Genomic DNA, 18685 nt, shown 5'->3' with positions numbered 1-18685 from the left:
CACAACTATGATACACGATTTACACACAACAAAGGTTTGATAGTCCCAAGAATTAACAGTAAATATAGGAATCAAACACTGCAATATATCATTCCGAACATTTTTAATTTGTTGCCGACGGATGTTAGAGGTCAAAATAAAATATGGAACAAAGGCATGGGTAAATGACCAAGAGTTTATTTTATGAAAATTGTAAAAAGTTTTTATTCTAAACTTTTCTCTTTTTTTGTGTGTATATTAGGTTAAAATCGTTAAAAACAATAAAAAATTAATTAAAAAATAACTCCACCGACAAGACACACAAGGTGGCTTGGTGGGTGGGACTCTGCAAAAATTGTTTTAAGTATGTTTAAAATTGTGATTTAAATAAATAAATACAATTTATGTTAAAAAATAAATAAATAAATAAAAATGATTGAAAATAAATCTTTCTAGAATTCATTTTGCAATTGGCGGAAATCGAACCCGTGACGCCAGTTTCGCAGCCACAGCGCCTGTCTTATTTATTTATTGGACAATTTAAATAGCAACATTTACCTTTAGCAATAAAACAATTGTCTTTAGCTATAAAAACATTGATTGTCTCACAATTGCCATGTAAATAGATTCTTCCTTTCCCCGAAAATGAATAGAAGTATACTTAGCTACATTTCCCATTACCCATTGCACACTTATGTGATACTTAAGTTATGTATTGGAGTCAAATAACATCATTAAATCCTTATCCGCACCTTAATGGTGCATAGGGCACTGCATCAAATAAACGCAGTGTTATCTTGATCATTAACACATGAAGGAGAGGTGATCAGCCCTCCGCTTTAGGTACCAGTCCAGCGTAATATTGCATAAATATTAGAGTGAAAAAATAAATTATATTTATTTGACCCTCCCCCTGCGAATCGAACCCGGGACCTCCATTATGGTAGCCGAGCATGATGACCATTACACTATGGAGGCAGACAAATATTTATTTACAATTTATTTTTTATTTTTGGGACAATTTATATTGCAACATTTTTCTTTAGCTACAAAAACGAAATTGTCTTGCAATTGCCAAGTCAATAGATTCTTCCTTCTCCAGAAAATGAATAAAATTAAATATACCTATGTATCCTCCTCCGCCTATGTCTGCCTCCGTGGTGTAATGGTCATCGTGTTTAGCTGCCGTGCTGGAGGTCCCGGGTTCGATTCCCAGAGGGGGTGAAAATAAATATTAGTGATTTTACATCGTAATATTTATTTAATATTTCTCTGGACTGGTTCCTGATGCGCAAGAGTGATCACCTTGCCTTCATGTAAGTAATGATCAAGATAACACTGTGTCAATTCGATGCAGTGCCCTATGCACCATTGGGTGTGAATAAGGGTTATAAGTAATACCTATATATTATACCTATGCATGTTCCATTACCCATTAAACACTCGATACTTATGTCATATATTGTAGTCAAATAACACCAACCTATTATAATATTATCAACATTTGTCTAAACCTATAAAAAAAATATGTATCTACATGCCCCATTAACTATTCTTGTCTCCCGTAAATATTACTACACATGTTAAAACTATTATGTACCTAAGTACCTAGAATTGTATGTGTGGAAGAGGCGGAGATTGTTTGCATAAGACAAGTTGGTGTGGCGTTCTATTCTCTCTCCCTGCTGGAAAGCAGGGTGATGGTTAGTAAGTTAGTTTTTAGGTACAAAAGAAGAAGGAAATCAATAATTTTGTATAATATGTCTAAAATTACACATTTTTGTTCCAGAATTGCTCTGGATTTCTGTGTTCTAACGGCGTCTGTATAATAAGTGAATGGAGATGCGACATGTCGGATGACTGTGGAGATAACAGTGATGAACAGCATTGCAGTAAGCCATATATACATTCATATCTTTAAACAATGGAGTTAAGCAAAATTTGAATATAAAACTTTAATCTGTTGTATTTATTAATTTTTGGCATCTCAACATAGATGAAGAAGAATATGGAAGTCTGTGCATTTGAGCTTTTCAAGATTTATTTTTGTAAGAGCCATGGTTTATAAAGCATATGTCCACGATATATGCAATTCTGGTCCTGCTCCTAATTTCCTCAATTCTTATTCCGTCTTCCCATATAATAGAGATTATTATTAACCTCTCGAGTAGTAAGATATTAATGAAAAGGTTGTACCCTACAGAGTGAGTTTTATTTTTTATTTAAATGTTATATTTTAAGATTGAATATCAACATTTTAAGCATATACCACGCTTATAATCAATAAATTTTATCGATTGGAAATAATCATTATGCCCCAAACGCCGAGCCATACGCTGTTTAACCTGGTATTTTATGGCACGAAGAGGTAAATAGTTTATGCAATTTAGTCTATTGCTAGACAGGACATCACAAGATGGACCCCATAAATATTAAGATGGAGACCTTGGGAGAATAAAAGAGGAGTCAGAAGTCCCAAAAGAGATGGTCCGACGATATAGTCTCTGTAGGGGTAGAAAGGAGTAGAAAGGGGTAGCTGCAAACAGCAACCAACCAAAGGAAATGTAAGGACAAGAAAGACGCCTATGTCTTGCAGTGGAGGACAGAGGGCTCATGAAGAAGACGAATAGTTTATGGCCATTGTTCTGCATTTCACTTTCCAGATTATGATGCTGATCAGCCGTGTGACTTGAAACACGACCGGTTTAAGTGTGCTGACAACTCAAGCTGCATTCACGTGGACCAAGTGTGTGACGACACTCCTCACTGCAAGGATGGGTCGGATGAAGGAGGAAAATGTCACGAACGTAAGATTTTTTTAGATGGGAATTGCATTTATCATTTACCTTACTTATTATGTACAAGGTTTATAGATCATTGAGTAGATTTTATATTTCAAAAAGATGTTTTATTTCAATCTGAGTTGGGAACAGGAGGGATAATCTTATGTGGCCCAATCAGGAACTTGTCAGCATTTGCTCATCGCTGGAAGGAAACTACGTAAAACTCCTCAGGGGAAGGCGGACTGTTGACTGTTAATTGTCCTACCGTTCCACCAGAATAGCGTTCGACATATAGTGTCCTACCTTGGTGTATGGTACCAATGTCCTTCTGGTAATAATGTTTGATCATCGATTCATTTCTCTCGCTGCTTAGAAATGTGATATTTCTTACAAAGTCAAAGGTATATATTATTATACAGTATAGGAAGAAGTCATATATTGAAGTCATATCAGCTTATAATTTGAGATAATGTAGCACAAAGTTGCTGCTTAGAGTGGCTGCAGACACATTAAAAATTACCAACCTCCAGCTTTAAGTAGTGCAATAATAATAATAATTCACAAGTTTTTTTTTCAGGTGAATGCACCAAAATCAAATGCAGTAATTCTTGCGCCAACACGCCTCAAGGTCCTGTATGCATTTGTCCTCCGGGATATAACCATGTCACTCCTGAAGAATGTGAAGATATCGACGAATGTTCCCTTCCTCACCAGTGTTCCCACAAGTGTGTCAACCTCCCGGGAGCATATCACTGCACATGCGATTCCGGCTACAAATTGCATGTTGACAACAGGACGTGCAAAGTCGCAAGTCAGTTCTTGTCTCAGTTGTTCATGCTACTCCCGCGCTACTCTAATGCTACTCTCATGCTACTCTCATGCTACTCTCACGCTACTCTCGTGCTACTCTCATGGTATGCATACCCCGAGGGGTAAGCAGAAAATTCTAGGGTTTATCTACATTTCTCTTCAACATACTTCATATAGATTATGACAGAAAACAAATGGGAATCAAGACAGATATTTCGAAAACAACTTACTTACATTGTTCCAATCAAATTTAAAAAAAAATTCTCTTGTAAAATATTAATTGGATGAACATATACTGTTTCAAACAATCTTCTTTTTTCTATGGGAAAATCAAGAAGGGGAATCAAACCACATTTTTCTGAAATAAGTCAACATATTCACTTTTAAATTATAATCATACGATTGCCCTAAATTTATGTTAGTAATGCATATTATTTTAATTTGGAATTGAAAAATTGTGTTTGTAAAAGAGTGACTCCTCTATAAAACAGTAGTCTCAATATTTTTTAGGTAATCAATAGGTTTGTGTCCTCTTCTAGCACCTGCAAATACCATTCTTCTTCTTCTTCCTTATCAGCAATCTCTCCACTGCTAGATGTAGGTCTCTTCTTTTGACTTCTAAACTTCTTGAGTTTGGTTTTTTTTTTCTTTTTTTTTAAATTATGACATTGCATTTCTTATTTTTTTATAACTGTTGAAGCTATTTTGAAGCTGCCTCTCCGCTGTTGGATGAAGCTCTTTTCTAATGACTTCCAAACTTGTTTTTTTTTGACATCTTAACATAGATGATGAATAATAGGGAAGTGTGGCATTTACGGGGCTTACGACCGTGACACATGTAAAATTTGCCAATTCTACCCATAATTGACAACCACACTACTCAATTTTTTTTTTGAATTACCTAACGTCCTAGTGACTCTGAAATCTAGCTATGGCTTATGCAACACCGCTTATAATGACCCTACTCAGGCTTCAACTTTTTAAGTTTCATAGCCTATGCCTACTCGTGAGTGGATTTACTCTTTATGTTTAAAGTTACTATAATTTCATGTAATTCATGAGTGAAAATTCTGGGCAAAAACACTCGCTATCTCGCTAGAGGCATGAGTTGATTCATTTCATTGATTCTAAGTTAGCAGTGAAGTTACTTAGGTGTATGATTTTATCACACTACTCAAATTCTCGGAAGTTCTATATATATATAATCCAATTTCGAGCCACTGTTCTTGAATCACTAGAATTTCACTAGAGACATCTATTGGTGAGATAAAAAGAAGATATTTTTTTATCTAGTTTGTTTTTTTTTTTAAATAACTGTTGATTATTTACAGATGGGGAAGCTGTTTTGGTGTTCAGTACAGATACACAGGTCAGAGCATTCCATCTGGAATCCGAGAAGTATTATTCAGTGTCCAAGAAAGCCAACCAACCTCTGGGAGTGGATTACGACGGAAAGTACGTGTATTGGACTGAGATTGCGATAGGATATGAAGGAATAGTTAGATCATTGCTGGATGGAACTGAAAAAGAGGTATCTGTTTTGTAATTTGTACTTTTAGTTAGTGGAAATCGCTTTAATTATCGTTATTGGTACTCAATTAAATTCAATTCAAACCCTTATCTACACCTAATGGTGCATAAGGCACTGCATTATATAAACGCATTGTTATCTTGATCTTAAACACAAGAAGGAAAGGTGATCAGCCCTCCGCTTCAAGTACCAGTCCAGGGTAATATTGAATAAATATTAGAGTGAAAAAATTACATATTTATTTATTTATTTATTTGAACCCCCCTGGGAATCGAACCCGGGACCTCCAGAACGATAGCCGAGCGTGCTAACCATGGAGACGGACACACACACACTAGTAAATTGTATTGTACCAGTAGTAGTAGTATTGGTACATACTACACACTAGTAAATATCTTCACAAATACATATGGCACCGAATACTTTTTCTTTTTAAGTTTTTGTGTCCACTGTGGCAACCCACAACATAATCGAACGAACGAGCATAATCGAACACGCAAACAAGAAATGCAGAACGAAGCCGAGCTCGGGCCGAACAAAATCCAGGGCGTCACATTCCGCTACCGCTCGTCCAGTGATCGACACGCCCTTCTCCAACTGCGCGTAAATTAGAATCACGCGATTATTCTTAAATATTTCTTGACTGTCATTTGCTAGAACTGAATAAATCTGTGTTAAAATTAATCCACTTTCATCTCGCTTCCCTTCTGTTAATTTAAGTAGGTTTTCAACTAGAACCCACACCACCTTTTGATATTGTCTATAGTGTTTGCTGTCAGCCGTACATTTCTGATATGTCCAATGTGAGCCAATTTCACACCACCTTAACACATTTTTGTAAATGGATTTGTTTCTGTTTTTTTTCTTCTCAAATGCATTTATTTTAAAATATAAATAATGAAAAGACCTATGCACACACCTGGTATATGTAAATACATATGAAAAACTAACTAACTAACTAACCATCACGCCGCTTCCCCGCAGGGGTAGGCAGAGAGAATAGAGCTCCACACCACTCTGTCCTTGCAAACATTCTTCGCCTCTTCCACGTTCATGCATCTCCTCATACATACCCGCCGATTGTTACGACTCCTAACCTGACCACTTTCAAGTATTTGGCATACCTGATCGTGCCATGTTTTTCTCGGTCTTCCTCAAAGCATTATCGATAAAATTAAGAAAGGTGTGTTGAGATGGTTTGGACATGTAGAACGAATGAGTGGGGAAAGAACGGTAAAACAAATTTATGAGGCGAATGTTAGCGGGAAAAGAAGCAGAGGAAGACCGAGAAATACATATGCATTTTATAATAAAAATGAAACACTTTTGTCTCATTTTCAGACTCTTGTGAAAAATGGCATCAGTTTACCCCAGGATATTGTCGTTGACTGGCTCACGGGAAATTTGTATTTCACGGACGAAGAGTTGCAGCACATCGGAGTGTGTTCTAACGATGGACTCCACTGTTCCATATTATTTGCAAAAGCTGTGGACAAGCCAAGGGCCATCACACTACACCCATTGATTGGGTAAGTTCTAATATTCTATGGCCTCTGAATTTTCCCAAAGGGTGGTAACATTAATTAATATTATTATGAAGGCAATTGGTAAATTAATTCTTTAAGTGCTAGGAGATAAGTAAGACTGTCCGCCTCCATAGTGTAGTGGTTAGCGCGCTAGGCTACCATGCTGGAGGTCCCGGGTTCGATTCCCAAGAGGGTCGAAATAAATATTATTGATTTTTCAGTCAAACATATATTTAATATGACCCTGCACTGGTACCTGAAGCAAAAGGCTGATCACCTTTCCTTCGTGTATTTAACAATCAAGGTAACACTGCTTCAGCAGTGCCCTATGCACCTTTGGGGTGCGGATAAGGGTTAGAAGAAGAAGTTCCTGGTAGGCCGTAATATTTTAAGTAAACGGGAGATTTTTTAAAAATATTTATAAATTGAAAAGATATTATGAAGACTTACCTAATACGTACTCTGTGTGGTGTTAAATATGTACAGCATGTTTCATATTTTAAATTGTTTAAATGCGCTTAAGGCAGAGATCTCGTATCGGGTTGTGGTCCCGTGGTTAGTGTTGCGGACTCTTTTCTCAGTTCGAACCCACTCTACCATATGTTGATACCTATTTCTAATAATGAGCCGCTTAGGCTCACAGAAAAAGTATGAAATTGAAATGTTTGTGTAAGTAAAACACAAAATATTTCTTTTTAGAAAAAAAAAACAAAAGAGCCGGTCAAACCAAAGATGTATAAACATACGGTATATTGAAGACCATTGAGAGTCTGACCTCTCTCTAGGAGTGTACTGTGGTTTTCTTATCACGAGAACAAACAAAATCATCCCAAAGAAGTAACAGTTACTCATAGGTCACATCTCTAATTTATAAAGAGAATTTTGTGCATGTTTTTAGAGAAATGTATTGGACAGACTGGGGCAAAAGACCTCTGATAGCTAAGGCCAACATGGATGGATCCTCGGACCGCGTGATAGTGAGCAATGATCTGGTGTGCCCAAATGGACTGACCATCGACTTTCCATCTAGTCGCCTGTACTGGGTGGACGGACATCACTCCAAACTTGAGAGCTCCAACCTTGATGGATCTGACAGAAAGGTATGTATTGAACAGCATCAAAGCAATATGGCCAAATGGTGGATCAAAGCATAGAGAATTATTATTTTTTTGGATTAAATATCCAAAATTAAACAAGGTTATTGGATTGAATTCTAATCTTATTTACATATATATGATAATATATGATGCGTTTTGTCTTATTAAGACATTATCAAACACGTGGAGTGTTTGATAATGTCTTAATAAGACGAAACGCGTCACATATTATCATATATATGTAAATAAAAGTAGAATTCAATCCAACAACCTTCTTTAATTTTGGATATCCATCTTACGCATAATTTAAAATGGAATTCTACCTACTGTCTGCAGTTACAATAAATAAGAATTATTATTATCAATACAGGAAAAGTTTATGAAATGCGCAGTACCCGAATTCTACTATCCTATCTATTTGTGGGGATGGTGGATTTTAAGAATGTAATAACTCTAAAGGAATTTATATTTTATTTTTAGGTGATTCTAGAGAATATTAAAAGACCATATTGGATCGCGGTGTTGGAAGACAACTTGTATTGGAGTGACTGGGTAACTAACTCCATACAAACAGCCAACAAGTTCACCGGAAAGAATCAAAAGACCTTGGTTACAGCTAGAAAGATATACGGTATGTAATATTGCCCTAAAATTCATATGAAAACATTACCAATGAACAATTATAGTGTTTCAATTTGAGGTTAATAATTAAAATAAATATTTTTAATTTATAAAGCATAGTTTTTGTGAGATATCACCTTAATGGCAATTTACATTAATTTCTATGGATAAGAGATCCGGAAAAGGTTGGACTTGAATTTAGTTGAAAATTTGTCTGAATGCTAGATAGACCAGCAACAGCAAAAGATCTATCACTGAAATTAGTTTATATATTTTTACCTTTATTACCTCTTCTTCCTTGCTTCATCCCAGCTTTTTGTCCTTGTAGACTGCTGGGGTCAGCTCTCCTCGTCCTCAGGTTATATGTCCTTCTGTCCTGGATAACGTCACCTAGGCCATGCCTTCGAATCATGTTATCTTTCTGCAGCACCCATGAATCCCTTGGTCTTCCTCTAGATAACTTTCGAGGAAGATCCATTTCTATTACCTGGTTGACTACATGTTCGGGTTCTTTGCGTCCTATATGCCCCCATACCATCTCGATTGCCTTTCCTCCACCTTCCTATTAATGACTGTTACGCCCAGGCTTCCACAAATGCGTGAATTCTTTATTTTGTATTATTTTGAGAAATAATAAACTTTGTTTTTTGATCCACTCACATGTGAGTGGATCAAAAAACAAAGTCTTTTTATTTCTCAAAATAAAATATCAATATGATCCACAAAGTTATTGAAAGCAACAATGCTTTCAATATTCAAAACATCTTTATTTTGTCTCTAATGGACACTTCCGCTGACCATCTGAGCATTCGCATTTCAGCGGACTCTAGTTGCCTAGAGAAAGTGCCGTACATCGTCCAGCATTCGAAGCCGTATAGGAGTGCGGGTCTGACAATTGATAGGTAGACTTTTCCCTTTAATTTGGATCGCAAAGGAATCCCATCACAGATCGGAATTTCATCCACCCCACATTTATTCAGTGTAATACATCTGCTGTTCTGTGTGATACAATCTGATTTATTCTGTGTAATACATCTGCTGCGCACCCTCTATCCCTATGTATAATGGGTCCTAGGTATTTAAAGGAGTCGCAATTTGGTATTGCTTCTCCTTTCAACTGGGGGGATGGCAGCATTTGTATTTTCGAACGGTAGGTACAGATATTCGGTCTTGTTTTTGCTCAGTCCATCTTTCCAGACCATTTTGTAAGTCTATGTGTATTTCACTTATTAGTACAATATTGTCTGCGAATAATAACACCTTTAGAGGATTGCTCATTTCTTGGTGTGTTAAATAGTCTATGGCCAAGATGAACAGTAGCGGGCTGAACACCGATCCTTGATGTACCACAACTTTTAAAGGAAATTACAGTGAAACCTCTATCTATCATTTTTAAAGGGACCTATTAAAATAAACTATGAATGCGGGAAAACTATGAATGCGGGGTTAAGAGGTCAATACGCAAGAAGATACGACCGAGTAAAGATACAGTCCTCCCAATCTGCATAACCATTCGTAGGCTAAAATTCTAAAAAGAATACATGTTTCAGATGCAAATGTATTTATTAAAAAAAAACCAAACCTGAATAGAATTTAAAAAATACTTTGGTTTTTAACTGTTTTATTTTCGTAAGTCAATAGTATATTTTCGGCTTTGCAAATAGTATTTTTTTCAGCATCGGTTATTGAATGTGCGTTGTAGAAAGTTTTCTTTCAAAGACTGTGTGCGCTTCTGGAAATGCAGGTACAGGCAGCGGCTCCTTTTCATCAATATCGACCTCTCCTGCTATCGGTTATACAAGCTTTCGATAGTTTCTATCCCATACGTTGCCGTTGAATGTAAGAAAATTGAAAATAATGTCAAAAAACAGACAAAATGTATCAAATATGCAGCTTAATTTGAACGATAAATGCGGTAAATGGTGATAGTGAAACAATCGTTGCGGTTTAGTTTAGTATGAAATTAAGTCGGGATAGAAGAAATAAATGACACATCCGGGAAAACGATTATTCGAGAACGATAGATAGAGGTTCCACAGTATATTATTTTTACCTTTATTACCGGCCGTCGCCAAATTTGTACATTTATACATATTTCATGTTGTATAAAATAATATGATAAAATAATGTTTTCTCTTTTTAAGTATATTATTGGTTGAAAAAGTACTTATCTAAACAAAAATGAACATATAAAACAAAGAATTATGTATTAGCCTGAAATATTGTAATTATTTTTGCTGTATAGTTAGTAAGTGACATATTCCAGATATCAATATGGTCCGCGAAATCATTGCCGAGGTTTTGCATTCGGTGTATAGGAGTATTGAATCCAGACACTGTCCGGCTGTTATTACAATGAAATATTTGATGGTTTCTAGTATTTCTAGTTGGGGCGTAAATATTTATCATTTGCAATAACAAGGGACAGTCTAAAATATTATTAGAAATTTTGTAATGAAGTTCATTGAAACAAGTCCCGTGGTCTAGGTTTAATTGACACATTTGATTTTAAAGGTATAAATATCTATCATCAATCGCTCAAGCCGATGAAACGTCACGCCTGTGAACACAGTATGTGCAGTCACATATGTTTATTGAGCGGGAATAGCTCACACAGCTGTGCCTGTCCCGAGGACAAGCTGTTGTCTCAAGACAGAGTGTCCTGTATAGGTGAGTTAACTTCCCTCATACTAAAAATGTATTCATATTAATTGGAAGTTATTGGTAAGGATTCACGCTCATAATAGAGATAAACATCTCTGAAAAAGAAGTGATAACGTTTAACCTACTGTATACATCGATTGTCCGCCTCCGTAGTGTAATGGTCAGCACGCTCGGCTACCGTTCTGGAGGTCCCGGGTTCGATTCCCAAGGGGGTAAAATAAATACAAGTGATTTTTTTCACTGTAATATTTATTCAATATTACCCTGGACTGGTACCTGAAGCGGAGGGCTGATCACCTTTCCTTCATGTGTAAACGATCAAGATAACACTGTGTTTATATGACGCAGTGCCCTATGCACCATTGGGTGCGGATTAGGGTTTTATTATTATTATTATATTATACATCGATATGAGATCAAAAGATGCCGCAAAAGTCATGGGTAAAAATAACTTACACGCAATTTACTATGAGTTGAGTGAAAAGGTAAAATTACCCTTCCCGCCCAACACCACCAGTCGAGTGAAACTGTAAAATTACCCTTCCCGCAGATAGTGTGTTAATACAAATTTCTGACTTAATGTGTCTATACAACATGGTAATATTATTTTTGACATCTCATCAAAGATGAAGAAGAATATGGAAGTCTGGGTATTTACGGGGCTGACGACCGTCATTGGCTGGTTTAAGTGATCACTTTACACACGTGTAACATTCACCAATTCTACCCATTATTGACAACCACACTACTCAAATTCTTGGAAGCTCTGTATATATGAACCAATTTAGAAACCTTGTTCTTGAATCACTACAACTTCACTAGAGACATCTATTGGTGAGATGTAAAGAAGCTTTTTATAAATATGATTATTTATTTTTATTATTATGATTCAAGAACAAGGTTTCTAAATTGGTTCATATATACAGAACTTCCAAGAATTTGAGTAGTGTGGTTGTCAATAATGGGTAGAATTGGTGAATGTTACACGTGTGTAAAGTGATCACTTAAACCTGCCTATGACGGTCGTCAGCCCCGTAAATGCCCAGACTTCCATATTCTTCTTCATCTTTGATGAGATGTCAAAAATAATATGAAAATAACTCCTGTAATTGGAGATAATCCAGATTTTGTGAACAAGTATTTGGACACACTCAAAATGTTGTAAATAACATGGTAACATTGATTTGACATTTTGTGTGGAAAAAATAACAGTGAATGTTCCTCGTGACTCCTTCAAGAGTATGAAGCGGTTAATGTGTGTTACAGATGCAAAACAAGCTCAGAAGTTGATAGTGAGTATGGGACCCAACCTGGCCACGGTGCATCATCAGTCTCTGGGCAAACACGACATCGTCCTGCACAGGAGTCAGTTCATGAGCATTGATTGCCTCACTTATGATAGAAATAACGGTAACATATTTTATTTTCTCATAAAATTCCTTGCTAGATTTCAATTTTCTGATATTTTTTGGTGGAACTGGCATGGTCAAGTATTTCAAATACTTGAAATTGGTAAGGCCGGGAGTAGGAATAATCAGTGGGTATGCATGTCCGCCTCCGTAGTGTAATGGTCAGCACGCTCGACTACAGTACTGAAGGTTCCGGATTCGATTCTCAAGAGGGTTAAAATAAATATTAGTTATTTTTCAGTCTAATATTTATTTAAAATGACCCTGGACTGGTGCCTGAAGCGGTCACCTTTCCTCCATGTGTTAACAATCAAGCTGACACTCCGTTTATATTATCCAGTGCCCTATGCACCATCAGGTGCGGATAAGGGTTTGAAAAAGATACTCATTGGAACAGCGGAACTTCAGGATGCCGGACTGACCTGGGAGTAAGCGAAAAAGGTGGCGCGTGACAGAGTGACTGGGCTTGTTGGCCACATGCTCCACCTAGGGAGCGAACATGGAAAAGAAGAAGATGTATGGGGAGATGCATGAATGTGGAAGAGGCGAAGAATGTTAGCAAAGACAGAATGGTGTGGCATTATTCTCTATCTGCCTACCCATGCTTGGCGGCGGTCCACTGGTTAATTTGTTAGTTTTTATTTAACGATCTTTACGGATGTTATTTTTTATTGGAAACAAACTTAACATTTTTTTTGTTTCATGGTTTTACATATCGCTCACTCCTTTCAAGAACGTCATAAATCAAAAAGCTTGATTTTTCAGGAGAACGTTTTTAAAGTTTAAAAATATAACACAATATATTAAAAATAAGTATCAAGCCACTTATTAAACTTTTTACTGTACAACAGATCTTTTTAGGTAAAACCTGAAGGTTTTTTCTCCATTTGAAAAATATTTAGTATATTTAAAAAAATAAATAACAATACCTTTTCTTCAAATTGCAAAAACAACATTTTCTGCCCTGTAGTGGGTAAATATTAAGTTAAAAATATGCCTCTTTTGCTGGGATATAGTACATTTTTTGGGCATACCGAAAACATGCATAACTGAAAATTGACGATTTCTGATTTATGACGTTCTTGAAAGGAGTGAGCGATATATTTTCTGTTATTAAATATTTTTGGCATTACACTTAGTTATATCCAGAAAACTGTGATCCCATAATTTTTGTTTTATATGGAAATATTGTATTTTTTTGTTTGTTGTTGGCTATTGTTTTTTTTTTAAATAAATAAATGAAAATAAAACTAGTAAAAAAAGGTTTGTAACTTCTGCTTTTAGATCGAGTGATTTTATACGACGGAGGAAGTAATAAGATATTCTCAGTAGCAAATCTGGGTCAGGATAATGAACTAGCCCTCAACTTGATTGATTCCGATATTATGCACGTGGAAGGGATGGATTTTGGTAAGAAAAATTACAGGTTATTCATTAACCGTTTGGCTGCTGAGAATCGATATATCGACTCTGGTAAACTTTGCCAAAAGCTTGACCAGTCGATATACTGACGATGAGGTCAATGTTGTTTTTTATAACTTGAAGCTACAGATGTTTCCATCTACAGGTTTGAATATTAACTAAAGTTTATATACAAATCAGTAGTGTTTTATTTATAATTTAATTGTGTTTTATTACAAAGTGAATGCCGAAACATTAAATAACATGAAATTACATTTTTCATTCATTGTTATTTAAAGATTTATTTATTTTATTTGTTCAGGAATTGTACAGTTTTACATTTAAAAAAGTATATAAAAAAAAGAGTTACATTAACAATAATAAACATTACATTACATTACAGATTTGGCGTTTAATTTGTACAACTTCATCATATTTTATATATAAAATGTTAAAATCAATCGCCCAGTTATGGCATTTTTAGATGAATATGATGATTAAATGGACTGATGGTCCTTATGTAGTTTGAAAATACAATAACTAGACGAAAAAATTGTCACGAAATTGACTTTTATTGTGTTTTTTTAACAATAAAATACAACATAGTGGACTCAAAAAATCAGTTTTTGATTTTAACATAAAAATAAAATTATATTATTTGACATTGAATTACTATATGAATTTTTCTACCTCATAGATTACATAACCAATCTTCTATACTGGGGCGATGTATTCCGAAATACCATTGAAGTTTACTCAGTGACAACTAGAGAAAGAGCTGTCATTCTTGACAAACTGAATGGCGATGCTCCTATTGACTTGGCGCTGGTACCAGAATACGGGTTAGTATTATTCTTTTTTTTTCGGTAATATCCAGTATCCACAAACCATCGCCAGGGTTTTTTGTAAGCTGCTAGCTGCTTAGCGTCATCAGCAGTCGACGGATTGTTAGCAGTAGATGCCTCGGGAGGCATGGCCAAGCTAACTAGATGACGACCTTTCTTGGCAACAGTTCTTGCATTCATTGTCTTATTATCATATTATTTTTTGACATCTCATCAAAGATGAAGAAGAATATGGAAGTCTGGGCATTTACAGGGCTGACGACCGTCATAGGCTGGTTTAAGTGATCACTTTACACATGTGTAACATTCACCAATTCTGCCCATTATTGACAACCACACTACTCAAATTCTTGAAAGTTCTATATATATGAACCAATTTTGAAACATTGTTCTTGAATCTCTAGAACTTCATTAGAGACATCTATTGCTGAGATGAAAAGAAGCTTTTATGAACAAGTATTAAGACTGATTAATACTTGATAAAAAAGCGGTTAGCTTCGAAACCGGTAGACATTATGATTAAGTTATAATAAAATATTCATAGTGATTTTAAAACAAAGTTACACAATTATGAAATGGAAAATCACAAAGTTAGTGCTTCAAATATAAATTATATGCATTATTTTTCTTTAGTCATATTAACAAAGTATTCTCCACCGATGTGTCTTTTAAACAATATGCTTTCATGGTGTGTGTTTTTGTTTACATTTATTTGTAAAAAATGGGTTGAGTTTGTTTTTGATTATTTAAAATAATAAATATTACGTTTCAGGTTCATGTTTGTCGCATTTCGAACCATCAAAGGCGTAATTCACATAGACCGAATGGGTATGGACGGAAAAGATCGCTCTGTCATTATTGAACATGGATACAAAGGTGAGAAATTGCCCGAAAATCACATCTGGCCAATGCAGTGAGTGGAAGCTCTATTGCTGCTACACCAAGATTTTTTTAGAATACCCAAGTGACTCTGAAATCTAGCTTATGCAACACTGCTTATCATGCTCCTACTTAGGCTCCAACATTATAAGTTTTATAACCTAGATCTTATAGGTGTCTCAATTTGATATAAAATATTTATTGTTTAACATTTAAATCCGATCTCTCAGAAGAATGTGTGACAAAACGATGTATGATAGATGTGCGAATAGTGAAATAAGGAAGGAATGCAAAGCTGAGATAAGCATTATCGATAAAATTAAGAAAGGTGTGTTGAGATGGTTTGGACATGTAGAACGAATGAGTGAGGAAAGAACGGTAAAACAAATTTATGAGGCGAATGTTAGTGGGAAAAGAAGCAGAGGAAGACCGAAAAAAACATGGCACGATCAGGTATGCCAAATACTTGAAAGTGGTCAGGTTAGGAGTCGTAACAATCGGCGGGTATGTATGAGGAGATGCATGAACGTGGAAGAGGCGAAGAATGTTTGCAAGGACAGAGTGGTGTGGTGCTCTATTCTCTCTGCCCACCCCTGCGGGAAGCGGCGTGATGGTTAGTTAGTTAGTTAGTTTTTACATTTATTGTTCCTCTTTATATGAAAGAAGATGGAAGTCTGTGCAACCCAGGGGTTATGACCTGGCTAAATTAATCACTTTATACACTTCGCTCACTCCTTACAAGAACGACATAAATCAAAAAATTGGATTTTTCAAGAGAATGTTTTAAAAGTTTAAAAATAAATATCAAGCCACTTTTTGAACTTTTTAGGTAAAAACTAAAGGTTTTTTTCCATTTGAAAAATATTTTATTATTATAAAACCCTTATCCGCACCCCAATGGTGCATAGGGCACTGCTTCATAGAAACGCAGTGTTATCTTGATCGTTTACACATGAAGGAAAGGTGATCAGCCCTCCGCTTCAGGTACCAGTCCGGGGTAACATTGAATAAATATTGCAGTGAAAAAATCACTTATATTTATTTGACCCCCCCCTGGGAATCGACCCCTGTCCGCCTCCGTAGTGTAATGGTCAGCACGCTTGGCTACCGTTCTGCAGGTCCCGGGAAAAATATTTAGCATATTAAAAAAAAATAAAAGAATACTTTTTCTTCAAAATGCAAAAACAACACTTTCTGCCCTGTAGCGGGTAAATATTAAGTTAAAAATATGCCTTTTTTGCTGGGAAAAAGTACATTTTCTGGGCATTCCGAAAACATGCACCACTGTAAATTGTCAATTTTTGATTTATGACGTTCTTGAAAGGAGTGAGCGACTTGTGTAGGTTCACCAAAGAAGAACGATACATGTTTCATATCAAGTTGAGGCATCTTTTTAAAATTGACATCTCATCAGTAGGGTGAATAATCCAGTGTCTGATATTATAATAATAATAATAAAACCCTTATCCGCACCCCAATGGTGCATAGGGCACTGCGTCATAAACACAGTGTTATCTTGATCGTTTACACATGAAGGAAAGATGATCAGTCCTCCGCTTCAGGTACCAGTCCAGGGTAGTATTGAATAAATATTACAGTGAAAAAAATTACTCATATTTATTTTACCCCCCTTGGGAATCGAACCCGGGACCTCCAGAATGGTAGCCGAGCGCGGTGACTATTACACTACGGAGGCGGACACTGCTGATATAATAAACAATATTAATATTGTTAATAAACTATCTTACCCAACACTTATATTGTTAACTACACGTATCATTACACATACTTCTTATAACTAGAAGTCGTGATATAGTGGAGCCTAACCGAGATTAAGCGTCACAGAGAGTGCAGCTTGGTGGGAACTTGGAGTAGGGGCTAACCGAGCTACACGCCAGTGTTGCCAGATTGGTCGTAAAATTGTTCCTCGCAACTGCACCACCTTGGAGACCTTACTTAGGAGACAAGCCTCCTATATTATAGGTGTCTCAATCGATGAAATATCTATCATTTTATACAAAGATAATATAAAAGTTTAAGCATTCTGGGGCTTTACATTGAATAAATAAATAAGGAATTTTGTCCGCCTCCATAGTGTAATGGTCAGTACGCTCGGCTACCGTACTGGAGGTCCCGGGTTCGATTCCCAGGGAGGGTCAAATAATATAAGTAATTTTTTCGCTCCAATACTTATTCAATATTACCCTGGACTGGTACCTGAAGCGGAGGGCTGATCACCTTTCCTTCATGTGTTAACGATCAAGATAACACTTTTTTATGATGCAGTGCCCTATGCACCATTGGGGTGCAGATAAGGGTTTGAAGAAGAAGAAGAAATAAATAAAGCCAACGTATTTTTGTTTTTGTTTTCAGGTCCTAGCGTGAAATTGTGTTACGACCACACCACCTCACATATTTTCATATCTGATTATGGAACTGAAAAAATTGAAATGGTCCACATTGATGGTACGCTTTGTCATTGTAACTACATACAGGTCAAATCTCTTTGTAGCAAATACCAAATTAACGAAATTTCCAGTATAACGAATCAGCAATTCGTCCCCGGAAAACTTCCATATTAAATGTACTGAACCAAAATGCAATGTAGCAAAGCCGATCTCAGAATAATGTTCTTTTTTTTTCTAAACTTTAAAATGACAAAAATTGGACTCTCCGCGATTTTGAAACAGGATTACAAAGTCGAATATTTGACTCTCACACAATAATGATTAATATACAAATTCTTTAAATGTATGACATAGAAAGATTATCATTTGAATTCAGAATGTATGACTCTTGATGACTCTTCCCATAGATGTATCTGGATTTGTTTTTTCAGGCCTTGGGAGGAGGGGCTTCAGAGAGCTCAAAACCAAACCGTCTTCTCTGGCAGTTCTCGGTAATGTTGTCTTCTGGAGCAATTATTTCTCCACCAAGTTGTACTGGACTCAAATTAGTGACACGGAGAGAAAAGTCAACAGGAAAATCAATATTGGTAAGCTATACTATATTGACATCTTCATCCATGTCATTCCCTAAGTGGAGATTATGGCCACTACAAGGCGTCTCTGCCCTGTTGGTGCTTGGTTCATCTGAAAAATCATTTATGATTTACTTTGACCCCTCTGGGAATTGAACCT

At 36.0% G+C, this 18685-nt stretch overlaps 1 protein-coding gene across 1 annotated transcript in view; it reads left to right on the top strand.

The window, feature by feature from the left end:
* The window catches only part of LOC148313313 (vitellogenin receptor Yl-like), a 40340-nt gene that overhangs the window by 4673 nt on the left and 16982 nt on the right, over positions 1-18685 (top strand). Inside the window, exons 5-18 of the mRNA XM_088264532.1 lie at positions 1769-1871; positions 2643-2786; positions 3340-3573; positions 4904-5103; positions 6445-6632; positions 7528-7729; positions 8207-8357; positions 10862-11017; positions 12278-12421; positions 13705-13830; positions 14519-14663; positions 15439-15542; positions 17919-18011; positions 18385-18540. Coding sequence (XP_088120658.1) covers positions 1769-1871; positions 2643-2786; positions 3340-3573; positions 4904-5103; positions 6445-6632; positions 7528-7729; positions 8207-8357; positions 10862-11017; positions 12278-12421; positions 13705-13830; positions 14519-14663; positions 15439-15542; positions 17919-18011; positions 18385-18540 — 2146 coding nt within the window. The remainder of the gene's footprint in view (positions 1-1768; positions 1872-2642; positions 2787-3339; positions 3574-4903; positions 5104-6444; positions 6633-7527; positions 7730-8206; positions 8358-10861; positions 11018-12277; positions 12422-13704; positions 13831-14518; positions 14664-15438; positions 15543-17918; positions 18012-18384; positions 18541-18685) is intronic.

This window comes from Brachycentrus maculatus, unplaced genomic scaffold (genome assembly GCF_059751285.1).
Source record: "Brachycentrus maculatus isolate JH-2025_06_01 unplaced genomic scaffold, ASM5975128v1 h1tg000015l, whole genome shotgun sequence".
In the NCBI taxonomy this organism is placed as follows: Eukaryota; Metazoa; Arthropoda; class Insecta; order Trichoptera; family Brachycentridae; genus Brachycentrus; species Brachycentrus maculatus.
This window is presented reverse-complemented; position numbering and strand designations above follow the sequence as displayed.